This window comes from Scylla paramamosain, chromosome 1, assembly GCF_035594125.1.
Source record: "Scylla paramamosain isolate STU-SP2022 chromosome 1, ASM3559412v1, whole genome shotgun sequence".
Taxonomy (NCBI): Eukaryota; Metazoa; Arthropoda; class Malacostraca; order Decapoda; family Portunidae; genus Scylla; species Scylla paramamosain.
Window position 1 is genome coordinate 5,045,001 of NC_087151.1, and position 23,678 is coordinate 5,068,678.

A 23,678-nucleotide genomic window follows, 5' to 3' on the forward strand; every position below is an offset into this window, starting at 1 on the left:
AATGGGTGTATGCGTGTTAGGAATGTCCTTTAGAGGGGAGAGGAAACAAGGGAGATACAGCAAGTGGGTGAGGGAAACAGGTGGAGGGAAGGAGGGAGGGAGGGAGAGAGGGAGGAGAGGGAGAAAGAGAGGAAGTGAGGAAACAGATATGGGAGAGTAAAAAGCGAGGCAGAAATGGAGGGAAGGAAGGGAAAAAATGTACCGTGAGAAAAGAGAGAGAGAGAGAGAGAGAGAGAGAGAGAGAGAGAGAGAGAGAGAGAGAGAGAGAGAGAGAGAGAGAGAGAGAGAGAGAGAGAGAGAAAGAGAGAGACTGTACTAGCTCCTTCTCCTCCTCCTCTTCTCTTCCCAATGTTTGTAATGGTATCCCTTCATGGTAAGTCCCCTTGTGGTTATTAAAAAGAAAAAAAAAAGTGTTTGCTTTGGCCTCTATTTATTATTCAATAGTGGTGAATGAAGCATAATATAACTCTCTCTCTCTCTCTCTCTCTCTCTCTCTCTCTCTCTCTCTCTCTCTCTCTCTCTCTCTCTCTACGGTCTCTTTTTTTCACCCTTTGTCTTCTTATTCCATTTTCTATAAAACAAAGAAAATGGAAAAGCTCACTAGTATTTCTGTGCATCTCTCTCTCTCTCTCTCTCTCTCTCTCTCTCTCTCTCTCTCTCTCTCTCTCTCTCTCTCTCTCTCTCTCTCTCTCTGACCACAACGCCGCGACACAGAGGCTCTTGTTTGCCCTGTAGTGTGAGGGGCGCCCGCTGATTGGCCGGCGTCCTGTCCTCACCAGGGGGTCACGCCGGGGTCGGGGGCACACTTCACGGGTCACGGCGGGTCCCCTCGGGTTACACCAAAGCCATTGTGACCCGGGTGTGAGGGTATAGGAGTGGGAAGGGAATGAATAAGGGTGCGTGTGTATGTGTGTGTGTGTGTGTGTGTGTGTGTGTGTGTGTATGTAGAAGTGTGTCAGTGATCAGGTGTGTTTTGAAGTGTACTATTTAATCTCTCTCTCTCTCTCTCTCTCTCTCTCTCTCTCTCTCTCTCTCTCTCTCTCTCTCTCTCTCTCTCAAGGCGACGCCTCTCCCTTTTCTTTCCTTCTTCATAAAAACAATTCTTTCCTGCTCTCTCTCTCTCTCTCTCTCTCTCTCTCTCTCTCTCTCTCTCTCTCTCTCTCTCTCTCTCTCTCTCTCTCTCTCTCTCTCTCTCTCTCCCAACCCACCCCCAAGCATCACCACCACCACCACCACCACCACCACAACAACTACTACTACTACCACCCACAACCATCACTACTTCATACTACTACTGCGTCCTCTTACTCCACCACCCTCCTACTCCTCCACCACTCCCCTTCACCGGGCCCTGTAGCAACAAACACACTCCTCACACCTCCCCCTCCCCCCTCTCCCCCCAACCAGCCAGAGTCCCAGCAGCGTTCCTCATCCCCACCACAACTCAACACTCGAGAGCTTTAAACAACAGTGTCCCGCTCACTAAGTCTTCTGGTTATAAATAGTAAGAGATGCTCTATGCCTGGGTGGACGGGGGGGATGGAGGGAGGGAGGGAGGAAGGGAGAGGCAAGGGCTGTTAAGGTATAAGGAGGGAGTGTGAGATGGAGAGATGTAAGGAAAGATAGAGGGAGGAAACGAGAGGGAGGAGTGAGAGAGAGAGAGAGAGAGAGAGAGAGAGAGAGAGAGAGAGAGAGAGAGAGAGAGAGAGAGAGAGAGAGAGAGAGAGAGATATGCGCACTTCACAAATCGAAAAATTATACGCAAAAAAGATAAGACGACCGAGAGAGAGAGAGAGAGAGAGAGAGAGAGAGAGAGAGAGAGAGAGAGAGAGAGAGAGAAACAACCCTCCTTTCTTTCCCTCCTTCAGCACCTCTTACACTAGGGACGTGAATGCGAACAGCCTTTCCCCCCTCCTCTCTCTCTCTCTCTCTCTCTCTCTCTCTCTCTCTCTCTCTCTCTCTCTCTCTCTCTCTCTCTCTCTCTCTCTCTCTCTCTCCTTTCCTCCTTCAGTAGACGACCCCACCTCCCCCAATTACCCTCCCATTACTCCCCCACACCCTCCATTCTGCCACACTCCGCCGCTTGTCATTATCTTGTTGTTGTTGCATTTGTAGTTGTTGTAGTTGTTGTAGTTGTTAATGTTCAATGGAGGATTACATCATGATTCAACACCGCAGCCTTCTCCTCCTCCTCCTCCTTCTCCTCCTTCTCCTCGTCATTATCTCCTTCTCGTCCTCCTTCATTTAATAGTTCTAATCTTTCGTGGGAAAAAAAAAATACTGGAGTGAGAGAGAGAGAGAGAGAGAGAGAGAGAGAGAGAGAGAGAGAGAGAGAGAGAGAGAGAGACGAATATTATAAAACCAGGTACGAGAAAGGACAAATAGATATATATGTACGTACGTGTGTGCATGTGTAATATATCCCCACACTTTCCTGCCTTCCCTTTCGTCCCCCGTCCCCCGCCGCCCCTCCCCCCCCCTGACCCCTCGCTCACGAACAGGTAAACAGGCAGGGGTGGCAGGCAATATTTCCCAATCAGCGGCGACACAGGTGAGCGCGAGACAAAGACACACCTGCAGAGCTCCACTGACTCGCGGCGACCAATGGGAGGCGATGAGCACCTTGTATCAGCCAATCAGCGAGGATTATGTGGGCGGCGCCTGTGTGACGTCAGCAGCACAGGTGACAAGCAGGTAGACAATAGAGCCAGTCGCCCACGCCGTCGCTGCCACAGGAACTTGGCCCCTCGCGCCCCTACGCCCACAGTCCATCTTCGCTCCCCGCCGGTTCTCCCTCCCGCCATTTGAGACCCGGCCAAACGCCCCCCGACTAAGGAAATAATTACACGGGGCTGCCGCAGGTAAATAAAGCGGTAATGTTCCTTAACGAAGTGTAGTGTGGAGGAGGAGGAGGAGGAGGAGGAGGAGGAGGAGGAGGAGGAGGAGGAGGAGGAGGAGGAGGAGGAGGGGGGACAAGTGGGGAGAGAATAATAGACCAGGGACTTTATTCTTAATTTTCAAACGTATTTTCAAGTAGTGTGTTGTGCTGTGCGTGTGTGTGTGTGTGTGTGTGTGTGTGTGTGTGTGTGTGTGTGTGTGTGTGTGTGTGTGTGTACCGAATTCTGTACGTACACGAAGTCTGGAAACACCTGCATCAATATTCCACCCTTCACCACCACCACCACAGTTGCCACCACCACCACCACCACCACCGCCACCACCAGTAACTCTCACCAGCACTTCATCACTCTTTATTTAAATCCACGCATCTAATTAGTGCAATCACTCCTTAACATATATATATTTCTTTCCATCCACGAGCCATTTATCAATACTATTACTATTATTATTAACATCATTATCATTACTATCACCATTTTCATCGCTTATCAGTCCTCACCACCTCTGACGGACGCCAAACACCAAAGGAAGCACCACCACGCACTTAGCACAGATCAAGACATTCACCACCAATACAATGATAAAGACCAATACTTATTACGAAATCGGGGGGGGTGGAAAAAATTATATTGACAGTACTGGTGGAAGTGGAGAAAGGAGTAGAAAGAGGAGGAGGAGAGGCAAAGGGGAGAGTAGATAAAGGAGATGGGAGAAGAGGACAGAAAGAGATGGGTGATGTGAAGGACAAGGAAAGAGAGGAGGGAACAAAGAGGAGGAGAGTAGAAAGAAAAGATAAGTCAGGAAAAAAAGAAAGGGTGGAGGAGGGACATGGAGGTGAGAAGGAAGTAGAGAAATGGAGAGAAAAAAGAGAGGAAAAGAGGGAAGAAAAGTAGATGACACGGGAAGAGAGAGAAAAAAAAAGATAAATTGAAAAGAAAGGAGGAGAGAGAGAGAGAAGAGGAAGAAAAGAGGGAAGGAAAGTGGAAGAACGGGGAAGAGGAAAGATGAGAGGGAAAAAAAAAAAGAGACAAGAGTAAGAAAGAAAAAAGAGAAATTGAGAGGAAAGAAGATGAGAAGGAAAGAGAGAAAAAGAGAAATGGAAAGGAAAGAAGATGAGGAGGAAAGAGAAATTAATAGAAATGGAGATGGAATGAGAAAGTGGCGAGGGAGAGGTGAGAGAGAAGATGAGAGGAGGCGAGGGGAGAGGGAAGAGGGGAGAAGGCACCACATCTCACCAGCGCCTCTTCCTGACGAGGTGTGACGTCACTCGTTAAGCTGAGCACAAACACTTCTTAGGTGAGCTTGATTAGCCTCCCTCGGCGGCGGCAGGAACAGGTAGCGAGGCTCAGGTGGGAGCTAATTAGGAGGGTTATTGTACCTGTGTAGCCAAGGAGCTGCTAAACCGCTACCTGGGGAAGTTACTAACACCTCTTCCTCCTCCTCCTCCTCCTCCTCCTCCTCCTCCTCCTCTTCCTCCTCCTCCTTCCTCTCCTTCATTCTCATTTTCTGAATCCTTTTCTAGTAACACCTACTCCTCTTCCTCCTTTTTCTTTCCATCTTCTTCTTCCTCTCATTCATTATCATACCTAGTCCTCTTCATTATCTTTATTCTCCTCTTCTTCTAAGCCTTGTGTTATTTCCTATTTCATTCATTTTCATTTTTTTCTCCCCTTCTATGCCTCACTTCATATTTCCTTCATTTTCATCTTCTGTTCTCCTTATCTACATTATCTCCTCCCTCTTCCTCTCTCTCCCTTCGTCCCGTCCTCCTCCTCTTGCTCCTCTCTCGCTCTCTCTCATCCAGCCTTCGTTTCTTTCCACCCCATAGACTCCGGTATTCAGTTCCCTTTGTTGACAGATTCAGCGATACACTCATAACAGCTATCCGTCTGTGTCTGTCTGTCTGTCTGTCTGTCTGTCTGTCTGTCTGTATTCCTCGTCTCTCTCTCTCTCTATCTATATCTCTATCTTTAAAAAGTAATTCCTTAATGCTACTTGTAATACGCCGTCAGAGAGAGAGAGAGAGAGAGAGAGAGAGAGAGAGAGAGAGAGAGAGAGAGAGAGAGAGAGAGAGAGAGAGAGAGAGAGAGAGAGGTAAAGCACACAATGGATTAGGTCTGAGTAAATTGCTCCTTTGATGATGATTGTTTGTGGTCGAAGGGGTGAAAATGGAAGGAGGAGGAGGAGGAGGAGGAGGAGGAGGAGGAGGAAGATGAAGAAGACAAACGGGGGCAGAAGGGAGGAAGAAGACAAACGAGGGAGGAGGGGAGAAGGGAGATAGAGGGAGAAAAAGAGAGAGAGAAAGGGGGAGCGAGAGTGTGTGTTTGTCCTGTTTGTCGTGCATTGTAGATCTTATAGTCCCTCTGCGCCTCTCTCTCTCTCTCTCTCTCTCTCTCTCTCTCTCTCTCTCTCTCTCTCTCTCTCTCTCTCTCTCTCTCTCTCTCTCTCTCTCCCCTGTGTTTGATCGCAAGGGCGTCCTGCGTCAGTTGTTTAAGAGAGGGGTTTAATCGCTGGTATGATCGCCTGAGCTAATCTCTCTCTCTCTCTCTCTCTCTCTCTCTCTCTCTCTCTCTCTCTCTCTCTCTCTCTCTCTCTCTCTCTCTAATTATATTCTGCGTTTTCTGCACGCGGTTTGTTTTTCTTCGTCCTCTTCTATCTATCTTTGTACTGTGAATGAGTCTGTGTGTATGCGTGCGTGTGTATTTATGTGTGTGTGTGTGTGTGTGTGTGTGTGTGTGTGTGTGTGTGTGTGTGTGTGTGTGTGTGTGTGTGTGTGTGTGTGTGTGTGTCTGTGTGTGTCTGTGTGTGTGTGTGTGTTTGTGTGAGATTCATACGTTAAGCTTATCTATTATTTCGCCTCTTCCTCCTAATACTTGTCTATTTTTACTACTACTACTACTACTACTACTACTACTACTACTACTACTACTACTACTACTACTACTACTACTACTACTACTGCTACTACTACTACCACCATCACTACCAATACTGCAGCCTATCAATGGAACAACAACAGCAACAGCAACAACAACAACAACAACAACAACAACAACAACAACAACAACAAAGTAACCACACCAGAGAGAGAGAGAGAGAGAGAGAGAGAGAGAGAGAGAGAGAGAGAGAGAGAGAGAGAGAGAGAGAGAGAGAGAGAGAGAGCCTAGCCTTCAGTAACATGGAAATAGATACTCAAGACGGCTGCGGTGAAAGTGAAGCAGAATAACTGATTGCCTTTAACACCTGTCGTGATCTGATGACCTCACACACTACACCTTGCCAGCCCCCGGCCCCCACCCCCGCCATTACCATCCTCCACCACCAGCACCGCCGCCACCACCACCACTCCCAACACCCACAACACCACAAACATCCATGGGACCCAAAGTCAACACCACAAGTCTATCCATCACATTTTCTGAGGCAAGGTGTGAGGAAAGGGAGGGTGGCGGCGGCGGCGGTGGTGGTGGCGGTGGTGGTGGTGGTGGTGGTGGTGGTGGTGGTGGAGGAGGAGGGGTTCCAATATGCAAATAAGCTGTGAAGATGACAAATTATGGGCCGGGCGTGTGTGTTAATGTGTTTGTTCAGTCGTGTTCCCCGTGTGCTGATGGTAGCCGGAAGTTGAAGGGAAACATTGGGGAGAAGCGATGGTGGTGGTGGTGGTGGTCATGGTGGTGGTGGTGGCGGCGGCGGGTTGGCTTAGTGACGGGAATTGAAAAAAAGAAAAAAAATATTTGGTTGGGAAAAAAAAAAGTTGGGGGTAGGAGAGAAGAAAAGCAAATAAGGATGTAAAATAGTCGTTGGTGGTTCTGAAGTTCATTATTTTTTTGTTTGTGTAATTACAGGTGTGTGTGTGTGTGTGTGTGTGTGTGTGTGTGTGTGTGTGTGTGTGTGTGTGTGTGTGTGTGTGTGTGGTGATGATGACGTCGATGACACAAGGAGGAGGAGGAGGAGGAAGAGGTGAAGTGGAAGGAAGAAGAAAAGAGGAAGAGAAGGAGGAGGAAGACGAAGACGACGAAAGAAGTAGAGAAAGACGAAGAGGAAGAGGAGGTCCAAGCTTTACGCACGGTCATGAAAGAAAAGAAAAAAAAACACAAAGAAAAGAGAAAAAGAGAAGTAGGCAATCAAGAAAATATAATGCCATTTTAGCCCAACCCTAACACACAACCGACTAAAAACAGGAAACTCCCAGAAAACAATTAATAAACGTCCAAACAATTCGTGTAATAAAAAATAGAAAAAAAAAACAGGAAAAGAGACGGAAATTCAAGAAGTGTTCGCTGTGAGGCGCCACACGTACACACACTTGCAGCTACAGTTGATGACACTATCTCTGGCAAATGTTTCCTGCTTTCCTTGCCTTACTCATCACATCACTGCATCTGGTGTGTGGCCCATCACCATCACATCACTGTCACTGTTACGTCACCATCACATCACCTTCACGTCAGTATTGCGTCACTATAAACTGACACTTTCATTAATGCTTGTTGATCCAAAGATTACACAAATATTTAGCTCTATATTTGACTCTCTCTCTCTCTCTCTCTCTCTCTCTCTCTCTCTCTCTCTCTCTCTCTCTCTCTCTCTCTCTCTCTCTCTCTCTCTCTCTCTCGCCCCGTTCCTTCATTCACACATCCCCCTCCCATTCATTCCTTCCCTTCATTCATGAGCAACATTAGTGGAACAGAATTTAAGATCTCTTCCCCCTCCTTACTTCTTCCCCTTCCGCCCTCCTTTCCTCCTCCTCCTCCTCCTCCTCCCCCTCCTCCTCCTCCACCCTCACCACAACTCGACCACAACACAATATATCACCCAGGAGGGGAGAGAGAGAGAGAGAGAGAGAGAGAGAGAGAGAGAGAGAGAGAGAGAGAGAGAGAGAGAGAGAGAGAGAGAGAGAGGGAGGTGAGGTAAGGGGAGGAAAAAGTAACCACATACTCCCTCCCTCTCCCCTCATCTCCCTCTTCTTCCCCTTACTACACTTCCGACTTTGTGGTTAGTATTTACACCCTCCTCCTCCTCCTCCTCCTCCTCCTCTTCTTCCTCCTCCTCCTCTCCTTCAAGTCTTGCCTCATGTTATCTCTTTCATTAGATAATTTTTGTCATTATACATTTATACTTCCTCTCTCTCTCTCTCTCTCTCTCTCTCTCTCTCTCTCTCTCTCTCTCTCTCTCTCTCTCTCTCTCTCTCTCTCTCTATGTATTAAGAGAGGGGACCAATGGTGTCTTTTTTTCTATAACAAATTTAATGGCACTCTAACACCTCCTTCTTCCGTCAGTCGGTCCGTCCGTCCGTGTGTGTATGTATGTGTGTGTGTGTGTGTGTGTGTGTGTGTGTGTGTGTGTGTGTGTGTGTGTGTGTGTGTGTGTGTGTGTGTGTGTGTGTGTGTGACTGATTGACTGACTGAATGAAGCAAAGAGACACGAGTTAGGGATATTGTGGTCGTTTCTCTCTCTCTCTCTCTCTCTCTCTCTCTCTCTCTCTCTCTCTCTCTCTCTCTCTCTCTCTCTCTCTCTCTCTCAGGATCACAGGTACGGTAAGGTAAGGCAGGTGAAGCTTTCGTTTTGCCCTTGCATGTAGTTACCTAAGCCAAAGTGACCTGCGCTTGTCAGGTAAGATCACCACCTCTTCCTCCTCCTCCTCCTCCTCCTCCTCTTCTTCCTCTTACTCCTCCTTCTTAGTCTTCTACCTTCTGTCTTTGTGTCTATCTCTGCTTCTATACATCTCGCCGGCCTCTCTCTCTCTCTCTCTCTCTCTCTCTATTGCACATCACTTTCCTCCTCTTCCAGCCATCCCTCCCTCCCCCCTTTCTCTCCCCCTCCCCCACAAAAGTCGAGGGAAGGTATTAATATTTTTTGAGGAAACCCATTTAGTGCGAGGGGAAATTTCCACTTGAGAACAACTAGTCGGGACAATATCCGACGTCAGGAAATCATCTTGAATTGCCACTCAGAGGAGGAGGAGGAGGAGGAGGAGGAGGAGGAGGAGGAAAGGTAGAGAGATGAGGGAAAAGGGAAAGAGGAGGCATGAGAGATAAAAAAAGAGAAAAGGTGGGAAAGAAAAGGGTAAGAGAAATTTGTAAAAGAAGGGACAATGAGAGAGAAAGAAAGGGAATGAGAGAAAGAGGCGATGGGAAATAGAAGGAAAAGGGGAAAACAGAGGAGAGAGAGAGGAAGAGAGAAAGAGTGAAAGACAAATGTGGTTTTAGATGAGGAAAATATAAGAAAGAGATAATTAGATAATGTAAAGATGAGAGAGAGAGAGAGAGAGAGAGAGAGAGAGAGAGAGAGAGAGAGAGAGAGAGAGAGAGAGAGAGAGAGAGAGAGAGAGAGAGAGATTAGATAAACACACAGGCAAACAGACAAACAAAGCGAGACACACACACACACACACACACACACACACACACACACACACACACACACACACACACACACGCAACACACAGACGGAAAACAGAATATTGTCGAAACAAGGAGCTTCCACCAATGAGAGAATTCCCAGAAGAAGCAGCAGCCAATCAAAAGCGAGGAAACAAGCGCCGCGAGGACCAATCAGACCATCAGCAAGTCGTAAACAGAATGACCAATCAAGAGCCACGGAAACCAAACAAAAAAGAAAAACACCCAATCACAGAGCAGAGAGGGTTAGCCAGGCATGAAAGAGAACTTGTCCCTCTCCCTCTCCCTCTCTCTCTCTCTCTCTCTCTCTCTCTCTCTCTCTCTCTCTCTACGATTATGAAAATGTGATGACTTTTTTATTTTCTCAAGTTCTAGAGTTTCTGTTTATTGTGGAGATGAAGATAAAGAAGAGGAGGAAGAAGAGGAGGAGGGGGATGATTAGGAGGAAGAGGAGAAAGAGGAGGGGGATGCGGGGGAGATGGAAGATAACGAGCTGGAAGAAGAGGAGAAAGAAGGAGAAGAAGAAGGAGAAGAAGAAGAAAAACTCACACGAGAAAGTGACATAACGCTGAAAATAGTGAGAGAAAAGAGAAAAAAGGTGATGACAGTGACGAGAGTGAAAAAAAAGAAAGTTAACAGTGACAATGAATACAGACTAGCAGTGATTGTGATGGTAATAATAATAATAATAATAATAATAATAATAATAATAATAATAATAATAATAATAATAATAATAAAAGAGTGAAGCTAAGGAGAATAATTTAAGTAGAGCAGCACGAGAGAAAAAATTACATATGAATTACACAAAACAGTAAACACCACCAGTTACTTAGGCTCCAATACACTGTTGTAACTACTGGCACATGGGGTGATGGTGAAGTAATGGGGAGAAATGATGGGGAGAGAAAGGGGCGTCATAAAGAAAACGGACGGAGGGAAGTGAGGAAGAGGTTTTATTATGATGAGAGAGAGAGAGAGAGAGAGAGAGAGAGAGAGAGAGAGAGAGAGAGAGAGAGAGAGAGAGAGAGAAAGGAGTGTGTACGTGCGTTTGTTCAATGACCGACTTGTCTCTCTCTCTAGGATGAATATATATATATATATAGAGAGAGAGAGCGATAGAGAGAGGGATAGGGGGGGTAAGAATGGGCAGCTGGTATGGTGAGAGAGAAGGGGTGGCACTTGTGTGTGTGTGTGTGTGTGTGTGTGTGTGTGTGTGTGTGTGTGTGTGTGTGTGTGTGTGTGTGTGTGTGTGTGTGTGTGTGTGTGTGTGTGTGTGTGTGTGTACATTGTGTCTGACACCCCAAAATTTTCTCCTTGAGCTGATACCGTCTAATGGGTTCTTCTGTTGAGGTTAGCAAAGGAGGAAGATGAAGAGGAGGAGGAGGAGGAGGAGAGAGAGGGCAAACAGAAATAACAAGAGGACGAAGAGAAACAAGGATGGCATAAGTGGAAGAGATAAAGAAGGAACGGTACTGAAAAAAAGGGGACACTTGAGGGAAGGGAAAGCTACGAGGGGTACACTGGTGCTGGGCAGGGAAGGTCACGTAGTTCTGCTGGTGTTACGCGAGGCGGCCGCTACCTCTGCCTCTAAATGCCACCAAACGCTCCAATGCCCGACCTTTGCAGCAGCCTCCCTCACTGCACCCAGGATGGAGAAGAAGAAAAAGAAAGATGAGGAGGAGGAGGAGGAGGAGGAAGAGGAGGAGGAGGAGGAGGAGGAGGAGGAGGAGGAGGAGGAGGAGGAGGAGGAGGAGAAGGAGGAGGAGAAGGAGGCTTGCATTTCCTCACGTTGCTCAACGAGACAAACATCGTCTGTTCCCTCCTCCCTCCAGCCGTCCCACGCCGACCTAACCTCATCTACTTGACTCATTCTTCTCTCTCTCTCTCTCTCTCTCTCTCTCTCTCTCTCTCTCTCTCTCTCTCTCTCTCTCTCTTATCCACGTCATTCTCTTTCTCTCTCATTTCCCTTCCCCCCTCCTCTTCTCTCGAAACATTTGATTATGCTGTTTCCTCTTCCTCTTTCGATAATAGTCATGCGCATGAATGAAGCGGAGAAGGAGGAGGAAGACGAAGACTAGGAGGAGGAGGATAAGGAGGATGCATCTCGTACTTGTACTGGTAACTGAAGCTTGATTTGTCGCCTCACGTAGTTTTCCTTAGACCCAACTGTATCTACCACACCCAGAACAGAGAGAGAGAGAGAGAGAGAGAGAGAGAGAGAGAGAGAGAGAGAGAGAGAGAGAGAGAGAGAGAGTTCGTCGCAGGCTCTTGGAGGACAAGAAAAGCGCTGACACTGGCGGCCGCGGTCACCTCACGACCCCGCTCCGCCGCGACACAATACCCGCCGTTGTCATCGCCGAGCCCCGCCTGGGTGTGTCCTCCTCGTGCTCCTTCTCCTCCACCCAGAGACGATGCGCCCGCCCACGCCTGCTGCGCCTTAACTCATCGCACCACCACGCAGCGCCACACAGCAAGCACCGAGTCTTGCAGGGAGAAATGAATGATTCTTGTAGACACGATTTGTGTTTACGTGAGCAAAGATCAAACCACTTGAAGCCCTCCACTAACCCCGCAGCCTCCACCTCCACAATCACCATCACCACCACCACCGCCGTCACTACTACGCGTCCATCACCCTCAGTGCCTGCAGTTTGGTACTCACACTAGCGTCATGGCGGCGGCTGTGGCGACGGCGCGCTGAGCAGCACGTCCTTCTTCAAGTAAAAAGTCCTCCTTGAGGCACTCACTCCCGCGGCATCGAGTTGTGGACGCGAGCACGAGAGCGTTCACGTCTGGTCACTGTGGCCCTCTGGCTTGGCACTGGCTGGACGAAAGCATGAGAGGGCCACGGGGGCCATTGACGCCCGGGCTACAAACAACAGAGGCTCTATTCTCACATTCTGCGGGCGGAGCAAGGTGGCGGTGGCCGGCGTGTACGATGAGGCGCCGCCTTGTGCCTGTTGTTCCCTGGCCTTCCCAAAGGTCGCTCAGCCCCGCTTGTCGTCTCCTCGAGAGACTCAGCCTCTCGGGGCGGCGAGAGGCACCACCACCTTCCGGCGGCACCGATACCAGCCTGGCCACCGCGAGCGATTGTTAGGAAACAAAGGGCCGCCGCCACTGCCGCCGCCGCCATCCATGCGAAAGTAAAGCATTGTGGAATCAAACACAATCAATATAAACAAACAAGCATTGACTGTGACTGAACACACTGTCCTTCCCGTACCCTGTCACCGACCTAACGGTGATCCTTCGGGCCAGCCCTCCGCCACGCCTCGGCCACCCGGGCGATGCATTATGGAAAATGAATACTATGAAGTGGAAAGTCTGGTGACGTCTTGTTTCGCGCGCGCCGAGCCTCAAAAACAAGTGAAGGTTTGTTTGCGGGTCTTTTTGTTCCTCGGCGTTGTGTTCCTCGACACAGCGGCCCTCTGGCGGCGACGAGGGAACTGCGACTTAAAAACAAACAAGCTTTCGAGGTGCGCAAGTAACTGTTCTTTGGAGCAATTGCGGTGTGGGAAAAATTGCATCCACCAATATGATGGACACTGCTGGCATTAGTGAAGAGGAAGAACGGCCACTAATAACACCGGTAAAAGAAGTGTGAAGAGCTAACAACTCAAAATGTTCCTGACAAAGTCCACTTCACGCCTCCCCTCCCCTCCCTCCCCCGCACCTCACGCACTCCACGTTATCTCATTTTCTCAATTAGCAAATCTTTCGCAACCGATTCCGCTGATAATGTGCAAGTATTTGGAGAATAAGGAACTGGTGGTGATCCTCTTGTGAGCCAGGGACTGACAAAGGGAGGACTGTGACCCGCCCTCGAGAGAGAGAGAGAGAGAGAGAGAGAGAGAGAGAGAGAGAGAGAGAGAGAGAGAGAGAGAGAGAGAGAGAGAGAGAGAGAGAGAGAGGAAGTGGGTATGCAAATAAAGGAGGAAGAAAGCGAAAAAAAAAAAACACACACACACACAAAACATCACTTAGGGTATGAAGGCAATGCGGAAGGAATCACACATCAGAGAGAACACTTGCATAATGTATGAGACTACACAGCGAGATTTTTACGTAAGCATCTGACTTACACACACACACACACACACACACACACACACACACACACACACACACACACACACATTGCTGTAATACGTCATAGGACACTTAATATACTACAAACTTTCTCTCTCTCTCTCTCTCTGAATACTTTTAGCTTTGACTTAAGAGCTTGACGTTAATAAACTATAGTGTTCACGGTTCTACTCACATTACTTCTCCATGCACATCTTTCTTTCTCTTTATTAATGTGTTTTTTACTTGGTTTGTGTTGAGTCAGTTGCTGTGTGTTGTGCTGGCCGGTGTTGATTGTATCGTCACTATTTATCACTCTACTTCTCGTTCTTAGTCGTTCTTTTTAACCTTTTTTTTATATTTTTATTGATAATTTTCTTTTTTTGTTTGGGGGTGGTGGGGGAAGCGGTATACTGACACATAGGAAACAAGAGTAAATAAGAAGAAGTAGAGAAAAAAAATAATAACTTCAGTCAAACGAAGAAGAAAACAAGAAAGAATACATATATCACAGGAACGTTGTCTTGTCACACACACACACACACACACACACACACACAGCTGTCGGCGAAGGATAATTGAAACCTACAGGTCACCCTAATAAATTTTCTCCTCATAATGGGTACTTGTGTCTCCTCACCCTCCCCCCTTTCGCCTGTCATGGGCGGTCTGTTTGACCCTCCTCACGCCCACATAACTGGCCTTTTGTGGGCGGGGGGCGATCTGTGGAATGCGGTGAGGGGACGGGAGGGGGAGTGGGAGGGGAGGGACAAGTTAGGAAAAGAGGGGGACGGGACAGGGAGGGTGTGAGGGGACGTGAAGGGAAAGGAGGTGAGGAGGGTGCGGGAGCCATGGCAGGGAGAGTGAGGGGAGAGGGTGAGGGCAAGGAGAAAAATGCGGGGAGAGGCTAAGAACTAAGTGAGGGGAGATGGAGTTCTTCAGTCATGTACCCTTTTTCTCCTATTAACTCAGTCTATCTCTTTATTCCCCTCTGCGTCACCTCAACTGTGACCGCATGCTTTTCTTCTTCCCCTCCCTTCCCTCACGTTCTTTCTTTCGTCAGTTCCCTCTCTCTCTCTCACACACACACACACACACACACACACACACACACAAGCATCACCTATCTTCAGTGCATTTTCATTCGCACCATTCATCCTCTCACTCTCTCTCTCTTTTCTTATCTCCCCCTTCCAAACCTAACCATAACCTCCCTTATTCTCTTCGTCCTTACCACCATCATCATCACCACTACAAGCACCACTAAAACAACTACTCACCCACCACCCCTCCCATCTCCCCTTACTCCTCTCCCCATCACACCCTCCCTTATCCCTCCTCTCCCCTCCTTCTTCCCTTTCCACCTGATTAACGCAAAAAAATCCAAGTTAACAATCACCCATCACGGTTCTCCCCAGCCAGCACCTCCCGTTTAGCTCCCCTCGGGCGGCGGGAGAATGACTCTAAGGGCGCCCGGCCAGAGGGGTGACGAGGGGAGGTGCGGCGAGGGGAGAGGATACGCCCCAAGACCCGAGGTGTCAGGTTGCGCTACACAAAACAGAGGTGTGTGATAAGAGTGAGCTAAGTGGGAGGCTTTGTTTTACCCCCCACGCCGCGAGAGGTGGGGTGCAGGAGGGGGTGGGGGTGATGGGTGATGGGGGGCGGGAGTGAGTGGTGAGGGTAGTAAGGTGAGGGAATGTGTTTCTTAATTTGTAATGGTGGTGGTGTTGGTGGTGGTGGTGGTGGTGGTTTTTAAGTGTTTTGCGTGAAATGGTGTTGAGGGGTTTTACTTTACAGCTATTTTTTTTTCTTCTTTTCTCACTCTTTCTTTTATACATTATTATTTATTTATTTATTTTGTTCATGCGTGTATATATGTGTGTGTGTGTGTCTGCTTACTTGCCTTAGTCTTCGTTAATGATATCTACATATATTAGGACTTTTTTTTCAATCTTACAACGTAATTCAGCAGAAAGAGAGAGAGAGAGAGAGAGAGAGAGAGAGAGAGAGAGAGAGAGAGAGAGAGAGAGAGAGAGAGAGAGAGAGAGATGAGGATGTTGAGACGGAAAGAGACAGGCGGGACATCGGCAGAATGACCTTCCTCACACTGACCGGCCTGAAGCAGCGTCCCCACACGTGCCGGGCAGCTGCAGGCGCCACCCTCCGCCACACACCTGCCCCCTCCAGCCCGTCCCTCCCTCAGGCCGCCGAGGAACCAAGGAGGACCGCCCTACCTGAAGGAGAGACATACTAATTACAAATGTTCCTGTCAGTGGCACATTTATAAATTATCATACTTTGAATATATAACAAATTACATTTCTATTTATTTCACACGTAATTAACAAGAGAAATGTTCTACTGATGACGAAAATAAGTGTTTCCAGTAATATTAGCAAATGAATTATAAAAATTTCAGGTAAAAAAATAATGAACGGTAAAATATTCAATTTAGTGAAAGTGAAAAACTGGAAAGGAAAAATGTTTAAAAACCAGGACAGTTCATTCAGGGAGACGCGATGTCCATTCCCGCCGCTGCCGCGCTCTACTCTGACTCACCACCACGCACCGCACACCGCACACCGCAGCAAGCAAGGAGCAGCACCGTCACCACCACCACACCACCACCACACCACCACCGCCACCAAGGCCGCTGCACCGAGCAACAACCCCGGCGCCCAAACAAAGGAAAGACACACAAACAAATAAATAATAAGACGCCCCCTTCCCTTCACTCCTTTCTCCTAAACAATAATCATCTGTGTCCATTTTCTTTCTGGCGGGGGGCGCGGGGCGGGGAGGGGGCGGTGGGCGGGCGGGCGGTCCTGGCGGGCGGCGAGGCAGGGCAGAGCAAGCAAACAGCGTGCCCCGCCGCCGGGAGGAGCAGAGATAAACAAACACACGCTGACAGCCGCGACGGGGGAGAAAACAGGAGTGAAACAGGCACGAGGAGGAGGAGGAGAATGTCGAGGAGGAGGAGGAGGAGGAGGAGGAGGAGGAGGAGGAGGAGGAGGAGGAGGAGGAGGAGGTAGTCATCGCGTAAGAAGTAGCTCCCCTAATATTCCCAATATACATACCTCCCTCTTCCTCTTCGTTTTCTTCCTCCTCCTCCTCCTCCTCATCCTCCTCCTCTTCCGTCCTAACGTTCTCACTTAATTCCTTGTCTCCCTCTTCCGCTCTTAGCTGACATGTTTTTTTCTTTATTTTTTTACTCGTCCCTCTTGTAAATCTGAGCCAAAGAGAGAGAGAGACAGAGAAAGAGAGAGAGAGAGAGAGAGAGAGAGAGAGAGAGAGAGAGAGAGAGAGAGAGAGAGAGAGAGAGAGAGAGAGAGAGAGAGAGAACGGCTTCTGGGCCATATCAAGAAGACAGCAACCCAGGCACAGAGGGAGAGGAAGAGCCGGGGAGAGAGAGAGAGAGAGAGAGAGAGAGAGAGAGAGAGAGAGAGAGAGAGAGAGAGAGAGAGAGAGAGAGAGAGAGAGAGAAGCAAACCTCCTCCTGCAAGATAATTGATCCCCTACAAGGAGTGCCAGGTAGATGCGCTCTCTCTCTCTCTCTCTCTCTCTCTCTCTCTCTCTCTCTCTCTCTCTCTCTCTCTCTCTCTCTCTGATCGCCGCGCTATCTAACCGGAAAATACTGTTCGCTTAAATAACTAAACACACACTACATGGAACGAACCAAAATGAATAAACACACAAATTACGGAAAATAAATGAGCGTGTGAATAAATATAATTACGGGAGAGAGTTTGATAGAATAAAAAAAAATAATGGTAATGATAAACTAGTGAAAACATTCCTGCAGTATTTTATTTTCATTATTTATTATTTTTTTGTGTGTTTAGTAGCGAGAGAGAGAGAGAGAGAGAGAGAGAGAGAGAGAGAGAGAGAGAGAGAGAGAGAGAGAGAGAGAGAGAGAGAGAGAGAGTATAAAGGAAGTGACCATTACTTCTACCACCACCACAACTACTACTACTACTACTACTACTACTACTACTACTACTACTACTACTACTACTAATGTTAATAATTATAAGTGCAAAATTAGTCTTTTCCGCGTTCGCCAATGAGAAGTCGCGGTCCCTTATCCCTTGCCTTAATTAGCCAATCACGACCGTCGCTTTACGCCCTTCAGAGAGAGAGAGAGAGAGAGAGAGAGAGAGAGAGAGAGAGAGAGAGAGAGAGAGAGAGAGAGAGAGAGAGAGAGAGAGAGAGAGAGAACAAATCAATAAGTCATGCCAACATATGATTCGTCATCACCCAGTGTTACCAATCCTTTCACGTGGAAATGAGAGAGATAGAGAGAGAGAGAGAGAGAGAGAGAGAGAGAGAGAGAGAGAGAGAGAGAGAGAGAGAGAGAGAGAGAGTCCTACCACCACAAAACTATTTATTCTCTCTTACATTCTCACTGAAGCAAATCCAGTAAAGTGAGAGAGGACTTCCTACCCTCCTCCTTCCCTCCTTCCTTCCTCCTCCTCCATCTAACACTACTCCTCTCCTCTTCCTCCTGATCCCCTTCCCTCCCGCCACCACGCCGCCCCTCTAAATGGGAGAACGGGTTTTTTCCTGTCTGTCTAAAGCCTCGTTATAATTTATGTGACTCACTTGACTATACACTCTCTCTCTCTCTCCCTCTCTCTGTCACTTCTTCCAAGACGCAACACAACCACCATGACGGCTACACTACACATACTCATACATTAATTACACATAACACAGCGGAGTCACATGTATATTCAAACACTCACATCATCGCACCTCTACATGTTAGCGTCCAGCCACGTCACGTATACAAAGCAACTTATCTATACAACAAACAGTCGCGTCATTTATACATGTGAGAAAAAGGTGCCGGTGTTTTTTTGCACAATAATCTCTTCTTTTATGCAACATCATGGCCGCCGCTGGTCTTGCAAACAGATCTCTCTCCCTCTCTCTCTCTTTCTCCCTCTCCTCTCCCCCGTGGCACTCAGCGCGTGTCCTCGGGTCGTCCATGGCACACTGATACTCTAAGTGGCGGCATTCTCTTTAGCTCATTCCCCCTCCCCCCTTTCTCCTTCACCCTTTTTCCACTCGTCTTCTTTCTGCTCCTCCTCCTTCTCTTCTTCAGTATCCCCCTTCCTCCTTCTCCTCCTAATTATTTTGTTATTTTCTTTTTTCGATAAGCTTCTTCTCGTCCTCGTCCTTTTATTTTTTTTCTTTCCTATTCCTCAGCAGTGTCTTTCGCTTCCTTCTCTGTCTCTATCTACGCTTTATCCCACCTCCTCCTTTTCTCTCACCTGCATTCTTTCATCTCTTCATTCCTCCTTCTCTTCCTTTGTATTTGTCAACCTCTTCACACCTTTCTCCTTACACTTTTTTCTTCTTTCGGCATTCTTTTTCAACCCCTCTGCTTTTATTCCTCTTATACCTCTTCCTCGTTCTACAGTATTCTCTTCTTTACTACGTCTCTAATCCTTATTCTCCTTCTCCTTGGCATTTTCTTCGTCCCTGCTCCTTCGACATTCCTTCCGTCTCTGCTTCTTACTTTCCTCCTCTGGTTAGCGGGGCGTCAGTGTGGTGGCGGCGTGGCACTCTACCGGCGGCACTCGACAGTGAGCGATAGAGGCACCTGCAAGGGACAAGTCACCCTCGTAGGTGCTTTGTCAGCCATTACAGTCACGGATTTTGCTCTCAAGTATTCATTTTCCTCCTCCTCTTCCTTCTGGCTCCTTCTGTTAATCTCCCTCATATCCTTCAACTTTTCCTTTTTTTTCGTTCTCTTTGTCCGTCTCTTGTTCTATTTTTCTTCTCTTCCTTCGTTTTCTTTGGCGATAGATTTCTCTCTGTCTGTCTGTCTGTCTGTCTCTCTCTCTCTCTCTCTCTCTCTCTCTCTCTCTCTCTCTCTCTCTCTCTCTCTCTCTCTCTCTCTCTCTCTCTCTCTTTGTGTCTCTGTCTGTCTCTGTCATTATGTGTGATTTTTTTTTCTATATTTTTCGTCTTTTTTATGCTTGTATTTTCTTGCAGTGGCAGAAGTGTTTCCTTAAGCGGTGCGTCTTTCTTTCCTGCGTCCCCTCGCGCTCCCGGCTGGCGACGGCGAGAAAAAGAGCCAATAAATGGTGAAAGAAACGATAAAAAGGGATATAAAACACTGACACGGAAGCACACACACACACACACACACACACACACACACACACACACACACACACACACACACACACACACACACACACAGTCAAGCATAAAAGAAAAGGGAGAATACCAGGAATATATGATAACGAAAGGTAAAAATCCACCTACGTAATCTTCGAACAAATGGAATACCAGACAGACAGACAGACAGACAGACACTCCGCCAGCCAGACTGTTAATGAGACAGAACCAGACAAGGACAACAAGACAAGCAGACAGACAGACACTCAACTATCCAGAGACACACACACACACACACACACACACACACACAGAGAAAGAGACAGGACATACACAGCCGGACACACACACACACACACACACACACACACACACACACACACACACACACAGACACACTCTCAGGTAAAAATGCACAACTGTAATACATTCCCTTATTCTGAGAACGCACCTTTCAATCTCTTCACCCCAACAAACAGCCAGACCCTTCAACCCCCCTTTTTTTTATCATCCCGCACCGCACCGCCCCCCGTCACTCACCCCTCACACATGCCCCCCTGCCCCCTGCCCCCCAAAACCCTTCGCTGGAGCATAATCACTGGCGATCCCATTAACCCAATCTGTCAATCCAGACACCACTTCTTGCCCGCTTCCCTTCCTGTCCTCTCATATCAAACCAGTTTCCGCCGTCAATTCACCAGTCAGTCAGCCAACCAGCCAGCCAGTCAGTCAGTTAGGCGGTCAGTCACTCAGCCAGTCAGCCAGTTAGCCAATGAGCATTATCGGTAAATCAAGCAAGCCTATCTCTAGATAATACGTCTCATCATACAACGGTGAAGTGGCCTGAGGAGATAGGAGCATCATATTTCACTGTGGGGATGCATGGGGGGCGCTTCGAGGAGGAGGAGGGGGAGGAGGAGGAGGAGGAGGTAGAGGAGGGAGAGGTGTCAAGGCACATTGTGACGTGTGTGTGAGGTCTCAATGGGGAGGTCGGAGAGAGGAATGGGGGAGGTGGTGGAGGAAAAGGGTAAAGGGAGGTGGACGGAGGGAGGGGAGGGACGGAGGAACGCGGGAGGTGCGGAAGAAAAGGGTAAAGGGAGGATGAGAGGGAGGAATGGAAGAAGGAAATTTATGTGGGAAAATATTAAGAAGATGGATTGAATTGAAATGGTGTGAGAGGGGACAGAGAGAGAGAGAGAGAGAGAGAGAGAGAGAGAGAGAGAGAGAGAGAGAGAGAGAGAGAGAGAGAGAGAGTAAAAATGTCTCTCTCTCTCTCTCTCTCTCTCTCTCCCAGCGCCACGTTACCCATGGATGCTTCAGGCGGCAAATAACCACCAACTTTGCGCTAAATATTTGCCGACAAACCACAAAATATCCGATAACTTTCCGCTAATTATCGATACAATCACCCTACATAAAGCTGTTGATTGTGTGTGTACTCTCTCTCTCTCTCTCTCTCTCTCTCTCTCTCTCTCTCTCTCTCTCTCTCTCTCTCGTTATCGCTTACGCACATGACTTTAACCTACATATTTTTTTTCTTACCGGTCTTTTTATTACGAATATATAACATTACCGCATTTTATTCAACAGCGGAGGAGAAAATGAATAGATACGAACACACTAACAGGAAGGACAAGCAAAATGGGGGTTAGAAAAATCATAAATCAAAACGCAAACGGAAGAATAAGGCGAGATAAGGCAGAAGAACAAGAAGGAATGCATAAGAGAAAAAATGAGAGATGAAGAGAAAGAGAGAGAGAGAGATGGAGAGAAAGAGCTGAGTGAAAATGTAGAAGATATAAATTAAAGGGGAATAATGAGAATAAGCGACCTTACAAGAGGACAAAGAAGGCTGAACAAGAAGAAGAAGAAGAAGAAGAAGAAGAAGAAGGACTGCAGAAGAGGGAATGGAAATAGAGAGAGGGAGTAAAGATGCGGAGAACGGAACCTTAAGGAGAATAGAAAGAATTAGAAAGAATCAATGACATAACATAAAGAAGAAAAAGTTAAGAAAAAAAAAAAAGAGAGCACTAACGGGTTGTCCTACACTGCCACGCACACTATACACGGGGACGCTAATTAATTAACTATACCTGTGCGGGCGCTGTGTCTACCTTGGCGATCAGTGAATGTACGTGATGCTGATGGCGTAAGAGAAAGAGATGATTTTGACTTTTACGTATTTTTTGCTAAAGGACACTCTCTCTCTCTCTCTCTCTCTCTCTCTCTCTCTGCACGTCCACTTCCTCTTCCGCATTTTAGCAATTGTAAAAACACCCCCTTGAAAAAAATACCCTTATATATATATATATATATATATATACGCAGAGCTTCCACTCCACGTTTTCTCTTAATGCGTAAAAATATATTCACGTCCTCTCATAAAAATAGAAATGCAGATAAGAAAGATAACAGAGAGAGAGAGAGAGAGAGAGAGAGAGAGAGAGAGAGAGAGAGAGAGAGAGAGAGAGAGAGAGAGAGAGAGAGAGAGAGAGAGAGAGAGATGTTAACTCAGGATAACATGTATTGTATTCCCATCCGTTTCTCTCTTTCTCTCTCTCTCTTTCTCTCTCTCTCTCTCTCTCTCTCTCTCTCTCTCTCTCTCTCTCTCTCTCTCTCTCTCTAGATCGGCAAACTGATGTCCCGATAACCAATACCTGTTGTCTCTCTCTCTCTCTCTCTCTCTCTCTCTCTCTCTCTCTCTCTCTCTCTCTCTCTCTCTCTCTCTCTCTCTCTCTCTCACACTGATCCGATATTGATCTTTCCATCACTCCACGAAATATACATTGTCCGCTCTTTTGCCTTTTTAAACCGATTTACGTACATCGGAAAGTTATTCTATCGGTTGTGACACGTATCGGCTACGGCGCAATCGATGAAGGCACAGTAAATCGGGAAAAAAAAAGAAAAATGAAAGGTTCTGTAAAAAAAATAAAATACACGATTAAGTTTTGCATCTGTGCACGAAAAATCGGAAAAAAGAAAAGAGTGATTTATGAGTGACTTCCGTATATGTGTGTGGGCTTCCGATAACACGCGGGGTTTGTTATGGAGTTTCAGGAAGAAAATCGCGCAGTTAAAGAAGAAAAAAATGTATACATATCGGTGAAAATGCGGAAGAGATGCCACAGGTCCGATAGCAATAATAATAACAATGGTGACTTAAAACTACTTATTACATCGGTAACAATAACAATCACCACTCAAACACATCGGAAAGACTTAACAACACCCTTAACAATCGGCAAAATCAGTGCACATCACCATCTCCGCTAAACACCGATAACGAACGACATGAAATCGGATCAGTCCGTAAAAATCAGGATATAAATCGGAGCCGGAACAGCGGAAATATCAATAAGGAAATAAAACACGGTAGCTGTTATCGGGAGTAATCAGCAAACAGCGCTTCCGTCTTGTCACGATCGGGAATGTCCTTAGTCGCCTGTGCGGTATCGCCTCTGGGCTGCGTTAAGTGAGCATCGGGGAAGGTGACGCCGGTAACGCAAGCCAGTTACCGGCACTTCGCGGCGTGTCTTCCTCACGTCCTTGTTCCTGCTTCTGTTTCGATCGGTGGAAGTTGAAGAGGCGTAAAGGATACAGTTCTGCGGTCTACTACTACTACTACTACTACTACTACTACTACTACTACTACTACAAATGCTTTCTACTATTGTAATTTCTACGGTTAAAAAGAATAATAGTACTCTTCCTTATCCTTCATTATCAGTCGTTTTGTTCCTCCTCCTCCTCCTCCTCCTTATCCTCTTCCTGGTTGGTGTGCTTCCTCCGCCACTCCTCCATCATCATCATCCAAAATTAAGTAGGGAACAAATATCGCTAATGAAAGATAAGCTTCTCGCCGCGACGCTCAAACGTAAACAACATAATATCGAATGCAAATAAACTAGTAGTAGTAACAGCCGCCGATACTACAACCATCACCACTAGCAACACCACCATCACCACCACCATCAGCCCTACACCTACACCACGGAAGTTCACCACCACCACCACCACCACCACCACCACCAGGAGCAGCACACGTGTTCACCGCAACGCTAAACTAAGAGAGATAATGAGAGAAAAGAAGGATGAAAACAGATAACGGGGAAAAATACAGGCGATTCAGAACACGCTACCATTAACACAAGCACTGAATGAAAAGTGAG

The 23,678-nt window shown here is 47.3% G+C and overlaps 1 protein-coding gene across 4 annotated transcripts in view; it reads right to left on the reverse strand.

Moving 5' to 3' along the window:
• LOC135092495 (alpha-protein kinase 1-like) overlaps window positions 1–23,678 on the reverse strand; it is a 65,836-nt gene that overhangs the window by 37,842 nt on the left and 4,316 nt on the right. For 2 of the 4 annotated variants that reach the window (XM_063991172.1, XM_063991101.1), the window contains exon 1: window positions 15,487–15,638. The exons of 1 other annotated variant lie outside the window; for it this stretch is intronic. In XM_063991172.1, the coding sequence (XP_063847242.1) occupies window positions 15,487–15,623 (137 nt within the window). In that variant the 5' untranslated portion in view covers window positions 15,624–15,638. Of the gene's footprint in view, window positions 1–11,968; window positions 12,523–15,486; window positions 15,639–23,678 lie in introns of those variants that run through there. One more of the 4 variants, XM_063991225.1, reaches the window with a different exon arrangement.